General features: G+C 35.5%; 1 protein-coding gene across 1 annotated transcript; it reads right to left on the minus strand.

Annotated features, from left to right (window-relative positions):
- Window positions 1-816: 816 nt before the first annotated feature.
- Window positions 817-22,316, minus strand: LOC144352895 (uncharacterized). The gene is made up of 19 exons (XM_085501580.1): window positions 22,289-22,316; window positions 21,500-21,634; window positions 20,031-20,198; window positions 18,199-18,420; window positions 17,867-17,962; window positions 15,045-15,089; window positions 14,198-14,260; window positions 11,858-12,176; window positions 10,963-11,159; window positions 10,097-10,177; window positions 8,483-8,521; window positions 7,936-7,998; window positions 6,394-6,464; window positions 6,157-6,283; window positions 5,113-5,226; window positions 4,777-4,919; window positions 4,109-4,195; window positions 3,401-3,569; window positions 817-1,466 (listed from the first exon to the last, which is right to left on the minus strand). Exons 1-19 carry the CDS (start codon window positions 22,314-22,316, stop codon window positions 1,399-1,401), a joined length of 2,235 nt encoding a protein of 744 aa, XP_085357706.1. The 3' UTR covers window positions 817-1,398.
- Window positions 22,317-24,661: the final 2,345 nt, after the last annotated feature.

A 24,661-nucleotide genomic window follows, 5' to 3' on the forward strand; every position in this document is an offset into this window, starting at 1 on the left:
AACACTAAACTGGGTTTATTATATACAAAGTAGGATTTAATTTAGAAATAGGAAAACGTTATTTTTGGAGTCGTTTGTTTGCTAGCATGGCGTCAATTTCCATGACGAGAGAACAGTAAACCTATTAGGCGTGTTTGTCTCCGACGTCATCGCAAAGTTGGGAAATGTTTCATTCAATTCCATTTGCTAACAGAGTGATGTAATTGTTGCCATGTGTTCATCGCAATAAACTACCATTTTGAAATCAACGATAGTTATTTTCCCTATGTGTTATTATGCTTCTATTCGATTGTTGTATATGTTCTTTAAGCGTCCAATCCTAACGAAATATCCATACGAAAACCAGGTTTTTCAAAAGTTTTAAAAACGTCAGTGTAATTATGAAGGTAAAATAGACATGATATTACCATTAATGATTATTGTTACCATACATATATACCTGTTATATACTGTTCCAAAATAGATCAAAGAAACAGTTACGTTAATTGTTATAGGAAACAGTTGTGAAATGTTCTGAATCTATCAAAACATTTTTTAACTATGGTTCGACATCATTGGGATGCAGAGTTTTATAATATTGCATCTTGTTATGGGATGATGATGCGTTATTTGATCTGAATCATTGTATCAGTGAGTGTTTCACCAAAACACAATGAAAAGCAAATGTTAATTGGAAAATCTGAAAATTAAGAAGTCATAAATACTTTACCAGTATATTTTTCGAAACCTTACATATGAACAAATTAAACACGTTCTGTGTTATATAAAATAAAGCCTTTAAGTCGTCGACTTAAATCATTCTCTATCACATTAACATTAGAGTTCTTGCAACACATATTTGGTAGACAATGTGGTTTATTGACATAAGGCCTCACAATATACATATATTCACAGTGTTGAGTATGTCGAAATAAATTTTAAAAAATAACTAATGACAACGTATCATTACTTTTTCTCTAAAACAACTTTTTACAAAATATTTCAATATCAAAATCCCACCAACTAATATCAATGTCAACTTTAATTTACAGACAAAGTGAAACACGCACTGACAATTATGTAAATATTTCGGGGTGATGATGGTCGTTTGGTGCGTGGCAAGTACATTATGTATCAATGTTCGCTACACACATACTAAGCAAGTTACGGAGAAGCTCGAGTGAGGGCGGGTGTCGGCAACTATTATTAGCAAAACTGTCACATGTATCAGCATAGAACATTTGGCGTACATCAACGTTTTCTTGATGACTGTGGATATAGTCAATTACACCGAAGCATATTATATATTATTATTAGTAGTAGTATTTTGACAGTAGCGATATATTGTAGAATGACTTGACACTGCAGTACATGTGATTGAGTATACGTAAAATATCCTTTAATTGGGGTTCGCCGCTTTCAGTAAGGACATATTCCACTGTAGTTCGAGCGTGAGTTCTTACCAAGTCCATTTTTCCTTTGTTCTGCTGTTTGTTGAAACAGAAAACATACGTGTTACTCTACATTGTGTGTGTGAATACGATAGTCTGCTCAATAACACTGCCCATGCGCGGCTCAGTGCCAATGTCAATTGGTGGCATTGTTCATATTCTATCTTGAAGTATAGGATTAGCGGCGTAATATATATTGAGGGACATATACCACAAAAAAAATCGATATTTGTTCGTGTTTGGGTGAAACATTCTGTCAAAACTTGAAGAAACATACGTTTGAATTCAATTTATGAAATACAAAATATATACTTAGTGGCTGTAAATTACTTGATAGTAAATAAGTGATATGAGCAGACTATTGTTATCATGGAGCGCTAATATACAAACATGTAGTGTTATAGAAAAAGAAGTATAGACAATATCGATATGCTGGTCATTCATGCTATAGTGTATTTGTACAGAAAATAAGATTCGAAATTAGCTACACCAAAGAAAGATATCAAGAGTTGGGAATTACAATACAATATGACAACTTTATCGGGAATTACAATACAATATGACAGTTTTATCGGGGCATTAGGCGAAATAACGAATACTTCACAGTCTTGAAAGGCTAGGCCTCTTTTAGTGGCCTCTTTGAAAATATTGTGTGGTAATTCCCAAAAAAGTGTGCGTCGTACTTCATAATTTTCTACTGTTCTATCGTGTGACCGATTTCAACCAAATGGCTACTATTCGACCCCACATCACATTTCACGCGGCATTAGCCTTGTGTAAAGTCACTTTTCAATTGAGTGCAAAACAATATTTCGGTAAGATTTGGTCATCATAGTATATAGACACAAAAGGTGCAAAATCGTAGCTATTGTCGCTTAAAGTACTAAATAAATATTATACATAAACAGAAAACTGGATAGTTTCACTATAAAGTTGGGATTATTCCTAAAAATCAAAATCAGGGTTCACAAGTTTATTTGGACTTGGAAAACGCCAGCAAAGATGATATTAATTTTCTCTGTGTTACATCATCAATCAAACGCATTTAGTTTGTTTTACATGGAAATTGTCAAACAATTGGTCAAATAATTTTATTCGACGCAATATGTTTTACTTAAGCATTGATACATTGGTCAATTAACGTTTTTGTATCGCATACTATTTAATATACCAACATATTTTTCATACTGTAAGCATGTTTATTTCGGCAGTTAGTTGCAATATACGTTTTCAGATCACGCCCTCTAGTGGCAAATTGTAACTATATATTTGTTTATCATTGTAAACGCTTACATGAGCAGATGGGACTTGTCGCTAGATTTGATTTAGCATGTTCATTTGGCTTGGTAGTATTTTACCCCTCACTGACATATTCAAACCTGGCAATGAGTCCACTTCTTGGGTTAAATCATGCAATACTACTTGATATCAAAAACCAGTTTAAGTTGAATATTTTAGCGATTTCGAATTGTGATGCATACGATAACAAGATGGTGAGATAAAATAGTACATCGCACTGATGCAATAACTGTAAATTATCACAACCTAACTAAACTAAAGAATGCTAACGACTATGTTTCATTCTGTTCAAACTAATCAATCATTAGTATATGTTTCATATTATTGCAGAAAGCTTTTCGACGACATTGCCACGGGGAAGAATATAGAATGGATTCGTAAGACAATGACTATATAAATCAACACACATATAGCGTTCCATGAACACACTAGAGTAACCCATGTATTGTTACACTTATGGAAAGTACTACGATTGATTATTTATATATTTAGTATATCATCCCGGAAGGGCTACTATAAAAACTATTTGTGTATCAAATATAAAAATGTATATATTATGCATTTTTGCTATGTTATCACTGAATATACAACTTATAACTGTTATAGTCATTGGAAAGCAACGATAACAGTAAAATACCCAAACGAAAGTAAAGTTAAGGTACAATAATAACCATATTGCAAAGCTGAGCTGCAAGACTTTGCTGGCATCGCACTACCCATAGGCTGCCCGCTGGCCGTCGACACTTTCAACACAGAGAGCAGTATATCGGTGATGATGCAGGGCGCCCTCGTATTTATTAAATCACTCAGCCTGATCAGGGTTTCTCGACAGACAGCATCCTGTATAAAAACATCATTACGTTGTTTATATATGCCATATTTAATTGCAACATAATAATGTACACACGTGTATTCCATATACTCTAGCATGGAACCGGACAATCTTCAAAATCAGTATTTGTTCGAATTGAGTCGTGACGTAACGGGGGACCTCTGATTCTGATGTTGTAAATAAAATGTATATTGACGGGTAAGTTTCATCGCACAATCCGTAAAATAGCGGTCAAAACTTATTCATGTCACAGTGAAAGTCGTCGTCATATACGGAGTAGTATTCAGATATCGACTGAATATATTGACATCGGTAAATGACGGACATTTCTTTATATTGATACCTCAGAATAATTGCATTAATGTAACTAATATCATTTAGATCGCATGTCTAAATAAACAAAAAATGTAGTTGTTTTTTGTCCTCGAAGACCTGAATGCGATGGAAAGCTTCGAATAGCGTAATCGTATACCATCGACAATCTGTATTTAGTGCTTTGAGAGAGAAGGGAAATAAAAAGGTAATATTAATAGAGAAGTGTGCTTACAGTTTCATTTGAAGCCGTCTCTCCATTAACCGACAACATCAATACACCCGGTTCGTGACCATTTAACTTCAGTTTGCAAGACTTATTCTACAAATAAATTGTTAATTGTAGATTTCTAGTAAAAATAGGATCAGCTATTGGTGTATTATATATTCATGAAAATAATATGTTCGTCTAATTGGATAGTATTTTCGAATAAATATACCCCTACAAATACACCATGGTAATATATACCAGTTAGTAGACTTGTGATAAACTAATCGAAGTACCTCTCATTCACTGAGCATCAATCATTCCCATCACATCACATACAAAATATACACATGTGTCTATTATGAGAAACTTGGATTTGTCTAACTAAAGCAGTGTACGTCCTTGGTTGATCGGAATGTTTTACAACGAACAAACGTTAACTACCGTATAAAATTCAATCAAATTCAAAGATTTATATTCGTATACAATGTGCGCCTTCGGCTCGCCGTCCGTTGGGCGCTGGACAATATCCCCAGAGCCTTCAAAAAACACTCAGACACGACTCAGCTAATTTAACCTACAGTTATGATACATCTCATCAGCTACTGAGTGAGTGAGTGAGTGAGTAGGTGATTTATATTGACGTAGTATAATTGGTGGCAGGTCACAATACATGAACTCAAGTCAGTACTTACCCTCGTGCCGTTCACGTGAATTGTGTCGATAAGAAACTGAAGTTTTTGTTGCACTGTGCTTCCCAAGAACGTTTCGTGAACGTAGTCGCTCATCATTTTTTCTTCCTGTAGACTGTAACCAATATTTATACATGGGACTCCTACTAGAAAAAGAAAACATGAAGTTATATTTAAATAACAGATAAAGCGTCCATGGATGGCGAAGTCGTAGGCCAGATCGAATAATGTTCATAACGTTCACCCACACTTGCACCAAGCGACTTTAATTGTTTTTAGGGAATAAGGAAACACAAAATGGCGGATTGAATGACGTGCTCGGACAAATAACTAACTCACCGTTATGTGTAAGACAAAGCCCAAAATTCGAGTGTTCAGTGATAGAGCATATGACTGTTCCCTCGAAACAGACACAATTACCATGCAGTGGATCCCTGAAAACCTCGTTATGCGCTGAGAATAACAAACGGGAGACAGTTTTTGTTTACAATATTTGTGTATAGTCGTTGTGTTGACGATTGATTTGTTAACAATACAAAACGGCGCACACTAATAATAAATATGCATATAAAGTAGTACAGTGAGGACACGATCATATCATCCCAGACATGTAAGTACATAGATACATTTAGTTCATTAATGGATTGACGTATTAAATTGTATATGTGTGAGTAGTGTTTATTGTATAGGAAATATGGTCCACGTAATCAGCTAACAGCAAATATGCGCCATTTTGTCAGTTTAACGGGGAAAATGTGCAACATAATCAACTAAGCGAGAAATATATGCTTTATTGTAAGCTAAACAGGAAATATGGGTCATATTATCAGTTTGCAATGAAATGTGTGTCATATTGTTAATTTAGCAGGACATTTGTGCCATACTACAGGTTTAGCAGCAAACTATTTCATTATATATACAGTACATATTTTGGTATTAAATGTGCATCTTTTATAGTGACAAATTCTTATCAGTTTTATATCAGTTTATGTGGAAAGTAGTTGTGTATTCACAGTATTTATTTACTAATGGGAATCCACTAATAGGGTGAAACGATGTAGTCTGGTGATACTGTTGATTTCCCTAAAGCTTTCAAATAAATTTATTTGACTGGATATTATCTTGCTGAAATATCTGGTAGTCTGGTAATTTACACGACATAATATATTAAAACCAATTTAGTAGCGATGAAAAAACTGAATATTATAACTTACAAACGTCTTTTAATATACTAAAATTGAAAAACAAACACTTTTTTGTAAATTCATTCCTCATTTCTGGTAGGATATAAACTCAACTGTATGAATGTAAGCTTTCTTTCTGAAATCATATCGGAAACGTAAGCCACTATCTTCACGTATACAAAAATAGTTGGCCACATACCATACGATTTGCCATTATATATACAATATGCTGAGACATTTACGCAGATGAGTTGGTCACAATTTACCAAGCTGCCGTATCGCGAACAGCGGCATACTGTCGAACATCCGGTAACTTTGAGTGGAATCTAAAAAAATAATGAGCATAGTTTTTCACAATATGTAAGCTTTGCTGAATCTGATTTGAAATGTAAATTACAAAATGTCACAGTATACTGATCTGAAGTGAGATACGTACCCGGACATCATTGTCTGGGGGAACAGAAATGACGGCTTCACCATTGAATAACGATACCTGACAGTCAGCAACTGAAATCAGATATACTTTATCAGATATACGCTACGGAAAAGTTGTCAGCAACATAGAAGATAACCCATTAAGTATCAAATGGAATGTAAATGGGCTGAAAATAACAACACATTTTGCGACAGAAAGTTGATAGCACAGTCCTTCCACTGTGGCATGTAGGCAAAATACAACAAACTCAAACGCTGGTTTGTCTTTGTTCCATTTATGTCGCATAGGAGCGTGTACCTGTGATATACCAGTTAACAACCTCATAGTTGTACCTAGACTGTCGTCAGTTCTCGGGTCTAATAAAGAGTCACTTATTTTCAAACGCCGTATGCGTGTTAACGAAACGCCTAAGGCATTTCAAGCGAGGGCCATTATACTTCCTGTTTATTGGTGACCAGTTTCGCACATGATTGGTTAATCGGTGTATGACGTAGTTTGAGTGACGAGTCTCAGCAGGAACGTCACCGGGCAATTTCGACGTAATGCCACATGAAGGCGTTTTAGTCTCTCCGGTCTTAGGCCCTCGCTTTAAAAATGCCTTGGACATTTCGTTGAAATGCCCACGGCGTTTGAAAATAAGTGACTCTTTAATGGGCCCGAGAACTGTCGACAGTCTAAGTTATACCATAAGGTCACTCGTGTCACACCAACTAATGACACTATATCGTTCAATCCATCTTTGTTAGTTTTGTTAGCAGTGATTAATCCACATACTATCCCGTACCACTACTTGACGTATTGTTTTTTTGTATTACTTTAAAGGGCGGTAGTCGTCACGCCGCGTCCTGTTCGATATGGGACTCATAGCGACGTATACAACACATGTATAATACATTGTTTATTTACACGAAATTCGAACACGCGCTACGCGACGACTACCGCGCTTTAATACTCGCATCAACCCGTTTCCCGCATCACTGATTACATTTTCACTTTAACTACAAAACACAGCTTATACTCACATCAGGGCTAGACCTCAACAAAATAAAAATGCTAACTTTTATTGTGAACCGTTCAGTGTTGGAATTAACGTAATACGCTTAGGGAAACCTTATTGTCATTCTCAACGAACCCCTATTTCAAAACTCGTCACTTGTGCATCTTATTTAAGACTGCACGTTCATATTAAGGAATTTCTTTGACGCCTGTAAAACAACTATCGGCGACCTTGTCAACGCGGAATGGGGTGGCTTGCTTAATTAACAGAGTTAAAATTCAATCTCGTATTATACTCGTCCTCAGTCTTATAGCCACCTATGATGCAATTCAAACTGATTTAAAAAGCGACTATTGAAAGACACGTCGTTTTGATCTCACTAAATGACACCTACAGACTCAACCTCAACTTTACTTAGTGGCCATTCCCTTATTCGGTTATGCTATGACGTAGTACTAGCCCACAGTGAATAGAAACTATGCATTTAGTACATAGCGGTGGCAAATGCAATACACTGAATAAGTATTATAATAAATATAACGAACCTCGTCCATTATATCCTCCAGTAGGTCCCACGGCAATTGAATCTATTCCCATAGTCGTAACGTCTAAAAAACAATTACGATTAACTGTGTGTTATCAACAAACGCCCAAGCTTTGCCAAATAACGAACACAGTATATATATGATGTGTTGTTGTATGCAAAATACAATAGCTCCCGGCGAAACACAATGTTTATACGCAAGCAATCGCATTGGTAAAGTAAAACTATCATATTCCATTTTTTTCCTAATTCAAGAGATTTTAACACAAAACAAATGACTGACGAAACAACAGACAACTACACTACAATACATTGGTTAAATCAGTGGGAAATACATATATGTACCTTTACGCATACCGACAAAATATGATATTAGGTGTTTCGAAAAAAGTGAGCATCTGTTATTCAACATGTTGCACCCGTCATACATCAATCTGAGTCACAATCAAATAATTTATGATTCAAGGAGTGGGCCATATCGGAAAAATAATGTAATGTATTATGATGCCATATTTGTAACATGTGCTGCGAAGTGGACGTTGACGTACCTGGCTCAGAGCTGTAAGTTTCATCTTCGAATTCACCATCTATTATATAAAAACATTAAAATCATGATATGATAATACGTAATATGTGCTATTATAATACAGGCTAGTGTTGTCCCGTGAATTCTACTGCTATAGGAGTGACAATATCACGCGTTATTGCGGTGTTCCAAATGACAATATCACGTGATTGGTGTTATTTTATATTTTCACTCTGTGCCTGGTACTACTATTACGATTGTCACGGGAAAAGTTGGGCACTGAAAATAAACTAACTTCATTCGAGACGGAACATATTAACATATTGTTCCCAAATATGTGCAAGTATTTCAAATGTTTTTTTTCCCATAACAACTATGTAATTCCATATAATTCATGACGTGTCGATGTAAGTTAGCTATTGAAAAGCTATTCCTTGTGGCTCTTACTTCCTGGGGGGGGGGGGGGGCGATAACAATAGAGGCCGAGGAACGTTGATTACCATGGAAACCGAATAGTAGCAACATATGATGGCCAACAAGGAGTTTTGAGATTTAGCCATTTGGCATTCTCACTCACAATAATGTCAACATTTCTATCAATTCCCGATTCCCAAATTGCCGTCTAACGCGATGTAATTCCATTTGCGCATCCGTAACCTACCTAGGAACGGGCGAGGGTATGACAAAAATATAAAAAGTAAAAAAAGCAACGGTATACATGCCACTCGGAAGAAGTAAGCGAAATATTTTAAACAGTTTTCTTTTAAAAGATAGCGACGGGAGTATGGGTAGGTACAAACAAGGGCAGATAGAAAAACTATTTAAGAAAGCTGAGAAACGTGGATTTCCAATTGAAAAAGATGATTTGGGTAATTATAAAATCAGTAATTCTGCGTGTTGTTGTGCCCTGCAAGACAGCAAAGTGTGCGTGTGTTTGTGAGATATTCGTCTGGAGCGAATATTAATTAGGAGTCGCATTTAACTTGTGAACTAGGGTTAGGGCTTTTACTGTTAGCACATTTAAGTGTATTTTTCTCGAGTTGGACGTTGAACTAACACTCATGCAGAATTGTATTGAGTTGTATCTGTTACTTTGTTGTATTTATCGAGCAACACACACTTTTCTCATTCCAATATTTATTGTTGTGTTTACACTGCATGTACAATGTCGGACATTGTGTGTAACGCTATTTGTACTGTGACTTGGTAGTAGTAATTATTATTGTGAAAGCTAGTGCTAGTTCTTTTAAATGTGTGTATTACTGATTCATGCAACTGTAGTGTTTATTATTATAATACTGTTATCTTAATTTAGGTTATTGTAGGTGTGACATATTCATTGATCAAGCATGTATGAACAGCATTTCAAATCTTGAATGCGTCTGTAACATATCAACTTGAAATGCTATTAAATTCCAAGACGTGTTTACAATTTCAACAACGGCAATGTACATTCCGAGAGTCCTTTGAGGTCGGCCTTCTTAATTCAAGGCTTATTGTATGATTAACGCTTTACATGATCCGTTACCTGTATAGAAAGTGAAAGTTGGCAAATCTAGTATCGTTTTACCTATTCAAATAATCAGAAGTTTTTCGCAATAGCTCTTCATTGGTATGTTTATGATGATAAACTTACCTGTCACCACCTTGTGTTCCAGAGTTGTTGCCTTCACTGTGGATGCTATGTCCGATGAGTAAAATGCTTGCGCTGCAGTAGCTGCAAATAATACAATAAACGTTGAAAGAAAACACCCATTTGTACATCATTAAAACAAAAGCCGTATGAACACAAAATATCTAAAACTAACAAACATGAATAATTATAACAAAACATGGAAGAATGATCCACATATATACAACCAAGAGGTCATGTATTGTATTTTTTTAAATGAGATCATATTCAGCACCACATGTGGCCTAATGGTTTATGTGAGAAACCTGGGATAAACATCGAACAAAGAACATGTCATATTTAACATATTTACCAATAATGAATGTTAGAACTGATGTTCGTTACAATACCCTCAGTTTAAAAGTTTGTACAAAAGAAAACAATGTATCTTTAAAACATCTCCATACAGTCACGAGCATTGCACATGAGCTAGAAACTATCATAGAAACTGTGGTCAATTGGCGATGGTAAATATTCAATGTCGCATTCAAAGCACAAAGTATGATGAAGCAGAAACATTACTATATCTAGAAATGATATATTTTGAATCAGCTTAAACTTCTGTCGCCGTTTTTCTGGTGTTTTTTTTGTATATCTGTAATCTACAACTTAAAGGGGCAATTTTCAGAACAATGTTCGGAAAAAATATCATTGAGACCAATCATTACTTGTCCGGAGAGATCTTGATTTGGTTACCATGGAGAGAGCTGTTGTCATTGTCAGATAACTCAGTTGCGAACGAATTTGTCTTGCGCTCCATACAAAAACTATCGATTAGATTGTGTTGATTCTTATCCATTAGACTAATCAAGTGATAAAAAGTTGCTTACACACGCATTGATTGTGGAACAGTAACTTCTGAAAATCAGAGCATTCTGGTAGACCACTAATGCAGTTGCAAATTCTCGCAATTACTGTGCTGAGTATGCCTACGTAGGCGGTCCTACATTTTCCGAGTGAGCCACTGCAGCCCGATGGCGATGATCTGTCGGGAGTGCATTGTTGTAGAAACTGTTGGTATTTAGACCTGATCCAATAAGAAAGACAGAAGGGTGAATATAACCCAATGCAAATCACAGATAGACTACTTACTTCACTAAAACAATGCCATAATCAGCGAATATGATATAAACATAATAAAGGCATATAATTGTGGTGTTACGGATTTAGAATGACAGGCCCACATTTCTAGAAATACTGCTGCAAATGAGTGGCTTTGAGAATACAATGTTTAATTTTATTTTGAAGTTGCTTTCCCGTAAAATGTTGTATCTATTGAGTGCACACTTGTAGTTTTCGAATGTACAATACTTTTGTGCGACACAAGAGTATTGTATTGTATGGCAGCCATTGTTACTAATAAGAGTCTATGACATGCTATTGGTCAAAAGTTACGCGTCTACGTGAAATTGAATCTTTGGTGCGCATCACCATAACTGGATATTACTGTTGAAATCAAGTGTCATCGAGAAATACTTTCTAATATAATAAGTGTGTTTTAAATTATTCAAACGCCATTAATTGACGTCCAACTGCGATCTATTAGTTTCATCAAAATTTTCAAATCACTTAATTAAATTTATTACAATTCGTTTAGTTTTCACTTTAAACTTGTTAAGGTCAATTTGTTTCATATTTGTGTATATTTATAAATAAGGTTGTTGTTTATTTTGCTACACTATCCATATCGTTAAAATCCATTAAAAGACAGTCATTGATGCTTACCCGCACTTTGCGTCGTCCGTACATCTTACGATCAAGTCTAGGCAATCCGGCGTTGGTGTCTCCATGTGAGAACAAACAGGATTCAGGCCGTTGTGGAGGGCAGTACACACATCATCTCCCTCTTTGCAGTGGCAGAAAACTAAGGAATGCGTCAGAATGTGTCTTGATGATTCAAAGAAAGAGCTCTTTGCAACAAGACACTCATCTGTTTTACACGTGTCGTCTACCAGTGGCGAACACTTTTGTATATAGTTTGCTAGAGTGTTTCGACAGATCGTGTCAGAGTTGCATTCAAATAATGCGTGGTCACAAGTGCTTTCTGTGAAAAGATATTTCAAACATTGATTTTCGCATTTAAAATTATTTCAATTTGCAAATTAGTTATCTGATGAACTAGACAACCAAATTTTGATGAAACCCAAAAATCTTACAAACAGTTCAAGATATTTATTTGGTCTGTTCGTCTTAAATAAGCATATATTTTGTTGAAGTACGAGACACTTCGCGATGGGTGTCTTTTTACGAAAATATTTGTTCACCATTTTATAAACTGGCTTGGCAATTCCCACCTCTGACGTCACACTATTTAGTCTCGAAACAAAAGAAACCGTTCGATCGAAATGAGCTGCGTTTTTGAAAAGCGAGTTTCCGAAAGAAAAACGTCGATGTAAAAAACGACTGATTTTCGTCATTTCACCTATGATCTTCTGATAATGTCATTAATGGTATCAGGCCACCCCCCCCCAAACAATTGAAATATTTTGGGCAACTGTTTAATGTGATGTTTAATTCTGATGTTGGTATTTTTGTTATGTTGTATGGTATATAATACAGTATCTAGAATACACGACAACGATGTTTTAATAAATTGTGACGCAAGTTGTAATAATTTGGCTGACATAATTTGTAATTTAAATTCTGATCTCTGTTTGGCTTCAAATAACCCATTCATATGTTTCAAGTTCTCAGTGCATAAGTTGACTGTAGAATTATTTATTGCAAATTGATTGGGTCAATTTTTCGGAAAGTGTAATGTAATACAAAATTATACAAAATACAGAATGCTCTTTTACAAACACGACCCAGTTGTGTGGCACCCCACAATCAATATAGTTGTACAACACTTGCGTTACACTAATAATGATTAGGCATATCAAGCTAAAATTGTATAGTGAGCTATTCCCCTTAATTCGCCTTAAAAAGTCAAATATATAAAGGTTTTCAAAGTTGAACACGATAAATTATATCCTAGCACAATCGCTTCCTGGTATCGCTTTCGTTGAGTTAGGGCTGCTTCACTATAACGCCTGTTTTCTCTTCAGAATATAAAAATATGCCAATAAGTGCGATCTCCGTTAAGATAATGCAGTCGTGATATATATATATATATATATATATATATATATATATATATATATATGGCCCCGAATCTTAGGTTTGTTAATTCGATCATGGTCCACTCACGGTTATAATTGAAATATGATAAACTCTACCTCAACGAGTTAATACGTATGAATCTTCAATCAATTGAATTCGGAAATATTCCACAGATTCAAATATCAAACCTGAAACTGATCTCCGAGTGCTAAATCGGGGCAGATTTCCGGCGCAGGAGGGGGCCAGTTTCCCACGGGGCTATTGTCAGGGGCAGTTGTCCAACGGGGGCAGTTGTCCTAAAACCATCATTAATTCAGTCCAGCGGTTATTTTTTGAGACGTCCGGGAACCAAAATTTGAGATGTAAATCACTTCGGTAATATTAGCCAAGGGGTGAGGGACAGCATTTCAAACCCACATTTAATATGTAGGGTATTAACGTATTTTAAGATCAGTCTGTTAATTCAGAGATACTATGAGATAAATTATGACAGAGTACTAGTAACAAGATCTGAGAAATGTGTGATTTAATTACACGCGTGTAATTAGCTTAATTTACATATTACTTAATCGTGTTAGCAATGAGGTGATCTACACTCACGGGAATTTATATTGAATGCACCAATACTGAAAATTGTATAGTATAGGAAGATTAAATTACTATAGTGCATAATGAATTTACCGTGGCTTCACATTGTGCTGTTTGTTTTTCATATCGGGGTCGTGAGGCATGTTGATATCGATTGTGTTCTGAAATAACCTTTTTGATGAAATTTGTTTTCTTAAGCAGTGTGTAGTAATTTTCTTAGTGGTTATTCCCTTCTTCGGTTAAACTAGGACGTAGTCCTACGGAAAACATGTCAACAAGTGAATGAAATCAATTTAGGATACGATCAAGTAAATTACCCAACTACTTTACTCGCGGCGGCAAATGCAATACACTGAATAAGTAAATATGACGAACCTCCTCCATTATATCCTCCAGTAGGTCCCACGGCAATTGGATCTATTCCTATAGTCGTAACGTCTAAAAAACAATTAACTGTTTTTTACACTTTTTATGTCAACAAACACACATGCAAGCTTTATTAATTAACAAACACAGTATATGCTTTTAATGAGTGATTTGTTTCCAGTGAACCAAAGATTTTTATCATCACATCACACAAATGAGGATGATTGATAAATAAAAACTAACATTATATCTTATCGATATTCAAATTTATCATAATGCAAGAGAATTTAAAACTAAACAAAAGACTGACAAAACAACAGACAACTACACTACAACACACTGGTTAAATTCGAAATACATATATGGATTACATATGAGCACCTGTTATACAACATGTTGCACCTATCATATATCGATACAATAGCACAAACCAAATTAATGCCGCAAGCAACATCAGCGGGCTTTAAGCGGAAGCAGGCTGTTGTACGATGTGAGGTCAAGTGATAGCTGGTTATCATGATGCTAAAAACCAAATTTCAGATCAATGTGTTCCAAATGTCATTCAGGTAACGGTGGTTTAAACAAAGCACGCAAAAAAAAAAACGGCGGAAGCAGAATCACAAAATCAAAACGATAATATAAAGGAATAGAACCCAGTGACATTGCTAAAATCAGTCGGAAATACATATATGGACATTTACTTATACAGGCGAGATATGGTGTCAGGTGTTTCAAAAACTGAGCACGTTTATTCGACATGTTGCAAATACATGATTTATGTTAGCAGACATTTGATATATATGCCTTCTGAAGTCATCAGAGGTGATCAGATGCCGCGAAGTGAATGTTGACTTACCTGGTTCAGAGATATATGTTAAAGTTTCGTCTTCTAATTCACCATCTATTTATATAAAAACATTATATTCATTATTATATGATAATATGTAATATATGCTGTTATCGATCGATATTATTCAAATAACCAGATGTGTCGGGAATATGCCAGAATTGTCTGGATATTTAGAAAAATATATATATAAAGTACGATTACCATTCGCGATACAATATATACTGAACAAATGTTTTCTAGGACTTTGTGTGCTTGAGAATATAGATTGTTTTTTTGTCTAGCAGTCGGCTAAACAAATTGTTCGTCAGTAAGATAAGAGTGGGTAGCACGACTGTAGTGCATACAATGCAGTTCACGATTTCAATTCACTCACAGTGTAAACATTTGAATGTGTGTACAGAAAACTAATTCCATTTTCGTAGTATCATTCAAGTGTGAAAGTCTAAACAAACAATGGTGTTATATGAGGTCGATGCTGTTATTGTGAGTGATATGTACTCAATATTTGTGTTAAATGCTGTGGCCTTTGTGTTAGAATACAGTAAGACTGGTTTTAAGAAATAATTTTGAACGGACCCCAAACCTATTCTGAACGATTAGTTTTATCGAGCAGCTTAGAAGTCAATTATTGGCAAAACTTTATTGACGGATGGCAAAACTGCAATTTTTAGATTGCCGTTTTCTCTGGCGTAAGCAAGTCTGATGTAGTCAATTTCATATTTTGACGGACGCCAAAACTGCAATTCTTGGCAGATTGCCGTTTTCTCTGCGTAAGCAAGTCTGATGTAGTCAATTTCACATCATTTGTATCAAGTTTGAACGTCGAGATAAGTATTTTGGCCTGGACTGTTGATCAGTATATCTCTATCATAGAAACATTCGGACTGCATTAGGTAATATAATGCGTTAAGTTAGGCATAGTGTTTGGTGTCACAATGTTGTGTTGGTATCGCAATGCTGTGTTGGTATCGCAATGTTATGTGGGCGTGTTTATTGTTATCTTTTCTGAATCATGACACTGACCAAGACATTGCTCAATATGTTTTGACGAGTCAATTGCGTATGCAACATTGTTGCAATGAAATATATCACATTAGGGTGTGTAGTAATGTTTTTGCACTTGTCTGAGTGAATGGAGCTTTAATGAACAGAGAATAAGAAATATTATTCATTAGACGAAGGTATTCAATCTGATTGGTTAGCTACCTTGGTTTAAGTGACTTATAATACTAGTATGATATAACCATGTAAGTTGATTGTAATTTGAAAGGTGTTTGACACGTTTTTTTCTTAATAGAATAATAAAACTGAGAGAAAAATATACGGGGATATCGTACTATTGCTTTGTATATTATAGAACCAGTCGCACATATTTTTACCTATGCAATGTTCATATTATCGTGTATTTTTGTTAATGTTTTTTTATATTTAGATATTGGATTTTTGATAATAAATGTATCGCGATCATTCAGTAATTGATTCATCAAAAATAAGGAACATTTTAACCTTTCTGTAATCCCCAATCACAAGAAAAGTATAAGTTTCAATTCCGATATAATTTCTAATATCCAAAGTAGGATTACAACATCGTCCGCCTGCACGGTTCTGTTCGGTTCGGACATTCCTGCCTCTCCGACCCCGTACGGTAACCCTATTCATAACCGTGTATGATGAAAGTTTACCGACCAATAAAAACTTTGTTGCAATTGACTGTCAAAAATCACTTGCAATTTTGCATTTCTGACGTCTTTATGAGCATTTAGGTCACTCTTCTTCCCAGAGATCCTCGGCCTTGTATCTCTGCCACACATACCCCCATTTTGTGGTAAGACACCACAAGACTTTTACTACGCATACGCGTGTTGATTTAGTTCTACTGGTAAACAAGTTTTAAAATATTGTATCGATAGCTGACAATGATTCTTCCGTCAATGGTGAAAAATAGTTATAATTTACAAAGGAAACAAACTTCATCGCGGAATAGCGGTTACTAAGGTGTTACTCGGTTCATCAAACTGTAATATACCGTTCTATCGATTGCCAGGCGAAAAAATGTAAACAAAAGAGAGCACTTCGTAGTATTAACGGCTAAATCGTCCTACTGCCACACCGTTTGTGCTACGGAAAGTAATCAAAATGAGTTTCTAGCTTTGAAAATAGCCATAATCCACAAACAACGTCTACGCTTTCGTTGGGTTAAACAATCGAAAACCTGCATGACAATATTTGTTGGCCGTCTTTGAAAGTAGTGCCACTGTTACCATCAACCAATCAACGACGAGCATAAGATCGCGTGGTGGCAGAGATATATTTGTAGAAATAGAACTCTGCGTGGGAGATTGCTCTGAAGTATAACGCCTGCTCCTCCATAATAGTCAACAGTGGTGACAACACTGTTACCACGCTCGACGGTCGCAAGGCCGCTAAAGCATAATAACATAATGAATATATGTGAGTTGTATGATGTCTCGATATTGTCGCTGTATTGCCTCGACATCCAAACCAACACATTTGTGTTGATGAAAAAAGCAATCTGATTGGCTGTTAATAAACTGATTCTAAACTGTGAGGGCATTGTCACATACACATGGTCATAATGAAATACTTCAAGGTGATAGTGGAGTGATTTGCCGGAACATTCACCTAGACAATTCACGATGGATTTTCTGTATAATGCTAATTGATATTGTTTTAACATTGATTTATTACAAAACGGGGGTTTTGTGGTTGAAAACAAATAGTGTATGCACGACCTGCTTTGAACCGTTCGATCATAAATTTAGTTCGAACCAAAAACTGCAATGCGCATAAATGTAAGCACGACTCACTACTCATGCTAGCCTGTTGTATAGTGAGATTACTGTCGTTGTCCGTTGGAACATTACTTTTTTCTGGCAGTAGTAAATTTAAACTATTCTTTCTTGCTGTCAATATAACAGTTTATACACCGTACAACAGGTTTTACAATGCCAAACAATCATATCTGTAGTGACGATGACGCTGAACACACAATATTTTATTTTGAAACAACTGACAGAAAATGATCATTCAACAATAGAAATCAATCACTACTCGCCTAAACATGGATTCTCGTGGATTCTCTTCAGAAGTCGTTGACATTTCTTGGAGCCATGCATACCAGGGTAACAACGGCACCTACCCAATACCGTTGTGTTCAAATGACCCCTAGCATCCATACATGTGTCACCTATGCTCGACTCAGCCAGACAAACATTTTTTCTAAAAGGACAACTATTCATGTAATACGTATACACTGCTTTACAATAGTCGTTTTCTAAACACAACGTCTTGGCAGTGTTGCAGTTGACTACGTCATCATACGCATTAGATATGGGAGTAAGAGTACCATCGGTATTTGATTCTGAAAAATATAACGCAAACACACATACGCGTTATACTATACACCTGTTTACACACGCATATCTGGTGGAATCTCACCTGTTAATTATTATGGTTTATTGCCGAACTGGTAACTATGCCCACAGAGTACTCAGTTGTGTTGAATATACACACTCTTCTTGTTTTTAAATCGATCAAACTAGCCCATTTTTTTTTACTCGAGCTATAAGCTTACAGTAAAAATCACTACAGTTCGACAATTGGACAGTGACACTAAACCAAAATAAAGTGGAGTCTAGACATACACCCTCATGATTCAAGTCACAGACAATGTGGTTGATGATTATTATAAAAATGGTTGACGTTGATTACTCTAAATGCAAGAGATCACACTGGTCGTCGCCTGGCGTTGATAAATTGGCGCCGCGTTTCACGACTGATCCATATTGATGAAACATTATACTGGATTTGTCTGCAAATCGCCGAACAAATCAAATTGTTGCGCGCAGCTCTTGTTGAACTGTCGAGCTGAATCGATTCAATGTGTTCAAATTATACTCATATCTTTTATCTATTGACTTATCTTGTATACGTGAACGCAGTGAGATAGAAATGTGCGACGGGTGTGTTAAAGCAGGGGTGTCGTCGCCTGCGCATGCGTCAGATGGCCATAGCGTGTCATTGTTTACAAACAAGCGTCTACCCACGAGCCTTTGCGTTTTTAGCGTGTGTTGTTATCATCGCTTGGGACTCAATTCCGCGCGTGAGCGGGTGACGACCCTCTCGTTTTAAAAATAATTGTCATACGCTATTTCGAATTTTTTTCTTTGCAACGTTCTAAACTAACCACAGCTACTATTTCAATTGAATAAAACAGGATGCTTATAAACCAACAACTGATATCGAAACTATGAATGACAGAATAGTGAACATAAATGTAGTCCATGGAGGCCAAATCCAGATAAGACACAATAAACAAGGGGATGTGTTTCACGTATTCCACGCACCACATGGAGTGGGTGGGGCGTGTTTGGTTTGGTTTTTTTTTTTTTTTTTTTTTGGTTTTTTTTTATGTGTTGCTTGATTGTTTAGATGATTGACTGACTGATTAATGCCGGAATATATTAAACTGAACAGGTTTAATTTATTGCTGATTGCAGGCGATAATAATGTAAATTTTACATACTTGTAAAGGGCGTTACTTGTCCGGATAGCTTGGTCCCTGAAGGAGTGTAACTTACGTGCTCCGTCGACGTAGAAACATCGTGTGTGCTTGTCACTGTCAATAGAATTGAAAGCAAAATCTCTATAATCTGCAGGCCGTTTCTGACGCACAACCATACCAAAGAAAAACCAAAAATAGGAATAAATAAAAATGCCTCCAATCAATATGCATTCTCTAAATTGTTGATCCTCCAGAATATCGTGATTCCTAAACCTTCTCTCACCTAACCTCTAAAACACTATATCTACAGTGGGGGAGAGAAAATATTCATTTATGTTCAAGTTGAATGTCTTCCTACCAATACTAGTGAGTGGTTTTCTCAGTGGGTGGCGTTCTTCTTATGTGTGAAATCAAAGGGTGGGGACAAACACAGATAAAAGTAACTAAATGAACGTAATATTTCTTACCTGTGTTATCAATACATGAATCGTCGAACAACATACGAAACAGATGATTACACTCAGCGAATTCTAGTGTATGACTGTCACAGTAGCATGATTGAAATAATGGCTGAGCTGCAATCGCCGTGGCCACAGCTTGGCAACCTGTGGGATCTGTCAATTGGCATGCTGGCACTGTGACCAAATTTGAAACTCTGATAAGTATGATGTGGAGCTATCAGTTCTGATCAAAAATACACATCGTGTCATTATAGTTAATGAAAACAGTTTCCTACAGTGAATGCATGGACTACATGGACTGTATACACGGGACAAATTGAACCCGTAATGCACATTACACATTGTTTGTACTGCTACCGAATGTTTCTAAGCATGGAACACTACGATAATGACTTTCTGCTTTCGACATACAGAAATTCTTTCGTTTTTTGGGAGAAAAAAACCTCGGAAATTCATTACAGAATGTATTTCCTGCGAACCCATAAATAATTTTAATAATTACCGATCACACAAGAATATTACAGAAAAAAAGATTATTTGCTATACTCTCTATATGTTTGCCTTTTATTTCTCTTGAATTATGATTGAAAGAAGCTGAATGAAATAAAACAATGTGTTCAACAAATCATATATGAACAATAACTTAAATAAATATGATTTTACTTAAAAATACTGTATTTTTCTGCATAAAAACGAAAGCATTTCACAATGTCGAACGGAAAGTCTTTATCACAGTGTTATGGCTTGAAATGACCTTTCACAATACACAGGTGCATTGTCAGGAAAGTATAACTAGTCTCTTATTTAAAATCTATGTCCGTGCAGATTAAATTACTATTCGCAAATATAACAGGGAATGGTGCAGCCTCTATTTTATGGTTACAGAATGTGCATGATAGAAAAGCAAATAGCTTCCACGTCATTGAAGCGTTCTTGGTTTGGTCCGATTCACAGAAATGACAGAAGGGATGTCGTTTCTGAAACAGTACTCGCTGTATTGTCTTTCATTAATTTCAAAAATATACACATCTCAGACAGTTGTATTTGATATGTGATGCGGAAATCGTGACTGAATAGTGTTGTTATCAGTGGCCTCGATCATTCACTCTTACCGTTCAAATAAAGGGTAAAATGCAGCTTTACCCTGATTTCATGACAGTGTTCGATTTGAATGTAATACTATAAGGTCTATATTCCTTCAATATTTTTCAAAACAAGTTAATTATATTATTTCTAAAAAAACATGTAAAATAATCCAAAACGAGTGAAACAGTTCATCATATCAAACGGCACGGACAGGTTAGTCAAGCCACTACCTGAACATGTTATTGACAATCTAAGATATTAAAATAAGAACGTTGCAGCATCAATGTTTGTTCTAAATGCACCCGGTCGAATAATAGAATGCACAAAATACATATAAATTTGTTAATATGTGTACGTTGTTATGGAAACTATATGCAATTTGTTCGTACCTGAGTTGTTGCAGTGTACCTTGAAGTAATTGAGTACCATGCTGCATGAATCATCCTTGACACATTCTTCCCAGGCAGTGAGGCAGTCCATTTGACACGTGATGGTCACGATAAGATATAAGAATAACACGCATACTAAAAAAGAAGGAAGTCATAGTTACAGTTGCATTTGCGGCTGGAAGGAATATTTGAAATTTGTCAATATCGTTGACGGACTGTCAGGTGTGAGAATTGTAAATATTATTTCGTATATAAAAACATAGTATGAGTTTACATTCGTGATGTATTAACAAATGCTGAGTTCAGATATATAGCCTTGCTGTTTAATACAGTGCAGATAAATAGAGTTGTTGACATAAAGTAAAATGTTAATGCTATTGATGTGCGGGTAATTTAAGGATGCATTGGTGTGTTTAACAATTAACATCGCATATGATAGGGCTTTTAGAAGCATATACCACGCAATTATTATTTCGATTCTGAGAAATGCAATTCTATTTAAAGTTGGATTGTTTCTAATTGAGTAACGTGAGATTCCAGAAATGTTCAAATATAAAAGCTGATATATAACCATATATATCATATTATTTCAATGGTGGAATACACACACAAATAGAAAATTATAAATTATAAGCAAATGCGTTCAATTGTTACTATATTGGAATATCGTTTTCAAAATTGAGGCAATATTTAAAAAAGTATCTTTCGGCTCTTTGAATAGTACTACAGCAATTTACTTGCATGATTACAAATATTACGTTTTTAAATTGACAAATGTGTGAAACCTACCGATTAATCTGTTTTCTGACGAAGCCATCTTCCCACTTTGCTATTTCTGGGTGCGTGGCACAGAAACTGTTCGAGTCGCGATTTAGGAAGGATGTTCAGTCGATAGATAGATGACTATATTAATGAAACAACTCGAAATTCACACTCATTTATAGAGACTCGGTATGATTCCGTTCAAACATTGCAATTATGTAGCCGGAAACGACACGGACGTGAGGATAAACGGTCGCAACTCGCATACGCCTTCCATTGTGACATTAATACACGCATAGACACGTTGAAAACACAATCAGTGGGGCGTGGTCTGAAACAAATTGGGAACCTCTAGTAGAAATACATTAAATTATTATTACACTTCGGGAATGTAAAATACGTATGTTTATAGAGAGTTGATTATAATTAAAAACATATATAGTAACATATAATGCGCAGTTTATGTAGTTTCCTTAACAACAAACACATAAACTAATGTTGCTTATTGTCTTCCAGTGTCAACACATGGTTTTATCCCACGTGAAATTGGTTTTCTGTTGTGTATATTCAAAGCATTTGGAAAAACTCACACACTCGTATATGAATGATTTGGTGACGAATGCACTAAAAGTTGTACTCAATCGACCTTTTGAAATACTAATGTTTGGTCATTGAACGGGATATATGATTTCGCAAAACATGAGATGACAGAAAATAAAGGTATATGTGAGGATCGGTGATATGATAATATTATGTATACATTTACAATTTTTATCAACACATGGTGATATTATCAAACTTAAATAGCACGTTTTATTGGAATTGTGCAATGTTTGTATAAGTATCCATCAAGGCACCGTAACACTTACTTATTACAATGTTCAATATGCTATGCACAATTCATTGCTCGTATTAAGTGACCATTATGAGTCGGTAAAACGAGAAACACAAATAACTCCCATCGTAAACCTCTTTATTAATACTGACCTTGACTCTCGTTACTGTTATTTTATTGATGTAGTTATCGAATAGCCCCCGAAGTCAATAAAAATCTTTGTTTGTGCCTTAAATTGGAAACACATCCGAACAAATAGTAAGACGTGGTCACAATAATTACATTGATCAATGTTGCACCGGATAAAATGCAATTAGTTTTTGAACATTTTATGTGATTTTCCGGTGATTACGGAATCCGATGTTTTGTCATTTACATCGCAGCACTGTTACGTAAATAATGCAAATTCACGCTGACAACACGGATAAATATTTCTTCCCAATAGAATAGAATATTGGTTTACTAATCGACCACAATAGTCTGAATTATTTTAAAAGTTAATTATATCATATATAATACATGTATGTCAGTGACCTAATTTCTATGTATAGTTTTGAACAGATAAATTGAAAAGAACAAAAAACTACGGATACTAATTATGATAAATGCTCACAAAGCTTGCTTTGCAGAATTTGAGAGTTGGAGGATTATCATGATTTATATTTCAGTCAGTTTGACAGTGGTTGCCATGACATATACTGATAAAGGTTAATGACAAGACCAGATGGCGAGCTGGTCGAAATCAACCAAAAACATCTTATGACTCTGCAGTTTTTAAGATACAAGACAGTAGCTGTAATTCTAAACCAATGTTGTTTGCGATTTTAACTAAGGTAGTATCTTTGTGGAATGTTAGTGCGAGATTATTACCCCATCAATATTAGTTAGCGTTGACAATGTATAGAAATGTTTTCTCTAGACAGCTTGACGAGTAATTAATTGATTATGATGTGTAAAACTTTCATGTGATTGGTTGTTTGTTGGAAGGCAAGGCCTTGGAGTCTCTTATACTGATTGTAATTGGTTAAGGGGTGACAAGAAATAAAGATGGATTTAATGCTGTCTCGAGTGAAAACCAGGGACTTGGCAGAGAATCGTTTTGGGAACATGAACGAAGCTTGTGTGTGTCTTTTGTTAGCCTAGCGCGGAAACGACCGAATCCCGGTTACCTAAGTGAAAGGTTTTTAACCATCAAAAATACCTATCACAGAATATTAAACATTCAGTTAGATCTCTGGTTGATTTATCCGAAATGTGACGTTTTTCTGTAGTAGTAAAACATCTTTATTTTCAACATGAAAGTGATTATTGAAAAAAACAAAAACAATTAAACTTATCGGTTTGATTATGTACATAGTAATTATATCGTTAGTGACCAAAGGCTTCTTATTGCTCCAGCTGTATTAATATGAAATAACTGACAGTAGGTACTATAATATAATATATATTTATCAAAGAAAATTGGTAAATTACTGCAGAGCGCAAAACAAGAAAGACCTAAGAGAATTCACGGATTAGTAGGACGAGAATTGCGAAGTGATCACAAAATCAAAAGACAAACATTT

This window comes from Saccoglossus kowalevskii, chromosome 7, assembly GCF_978046115.1.
Source record: "Saccoglossus kowalevskii chromosome 7, keSacKowa6.1, whole genome shotgun sequence".
NCBI classification, from domain to species: Eukaryota; Metazoa; Hemichordata; class Enteropneusta; family Harrimaniidae; genus Saccoglossus; species Saccoglossus kowalevskii.

Coding starts and splice junctions, on each gene's coding strand:
- LOC144352895 (XM_085501580.1), bottom strand. CDS start 22,316: ATGGCTTCGTCAGAAAACAGATTAATCG. Junction 20,199..21,499: donor GGTACACTGCAACAACTCAG/GTACGAACAAAT, acceptor ATTTGGTCACAG/TGCCAGCATGCCAATTGACA. Junction 1,467..3,400: donor CAGCTCAGCTTTGCAATATG/GTTATTATTGTA, acceptor TTCAACAAACAG/CAGAACAAAGGAAAAATGGA.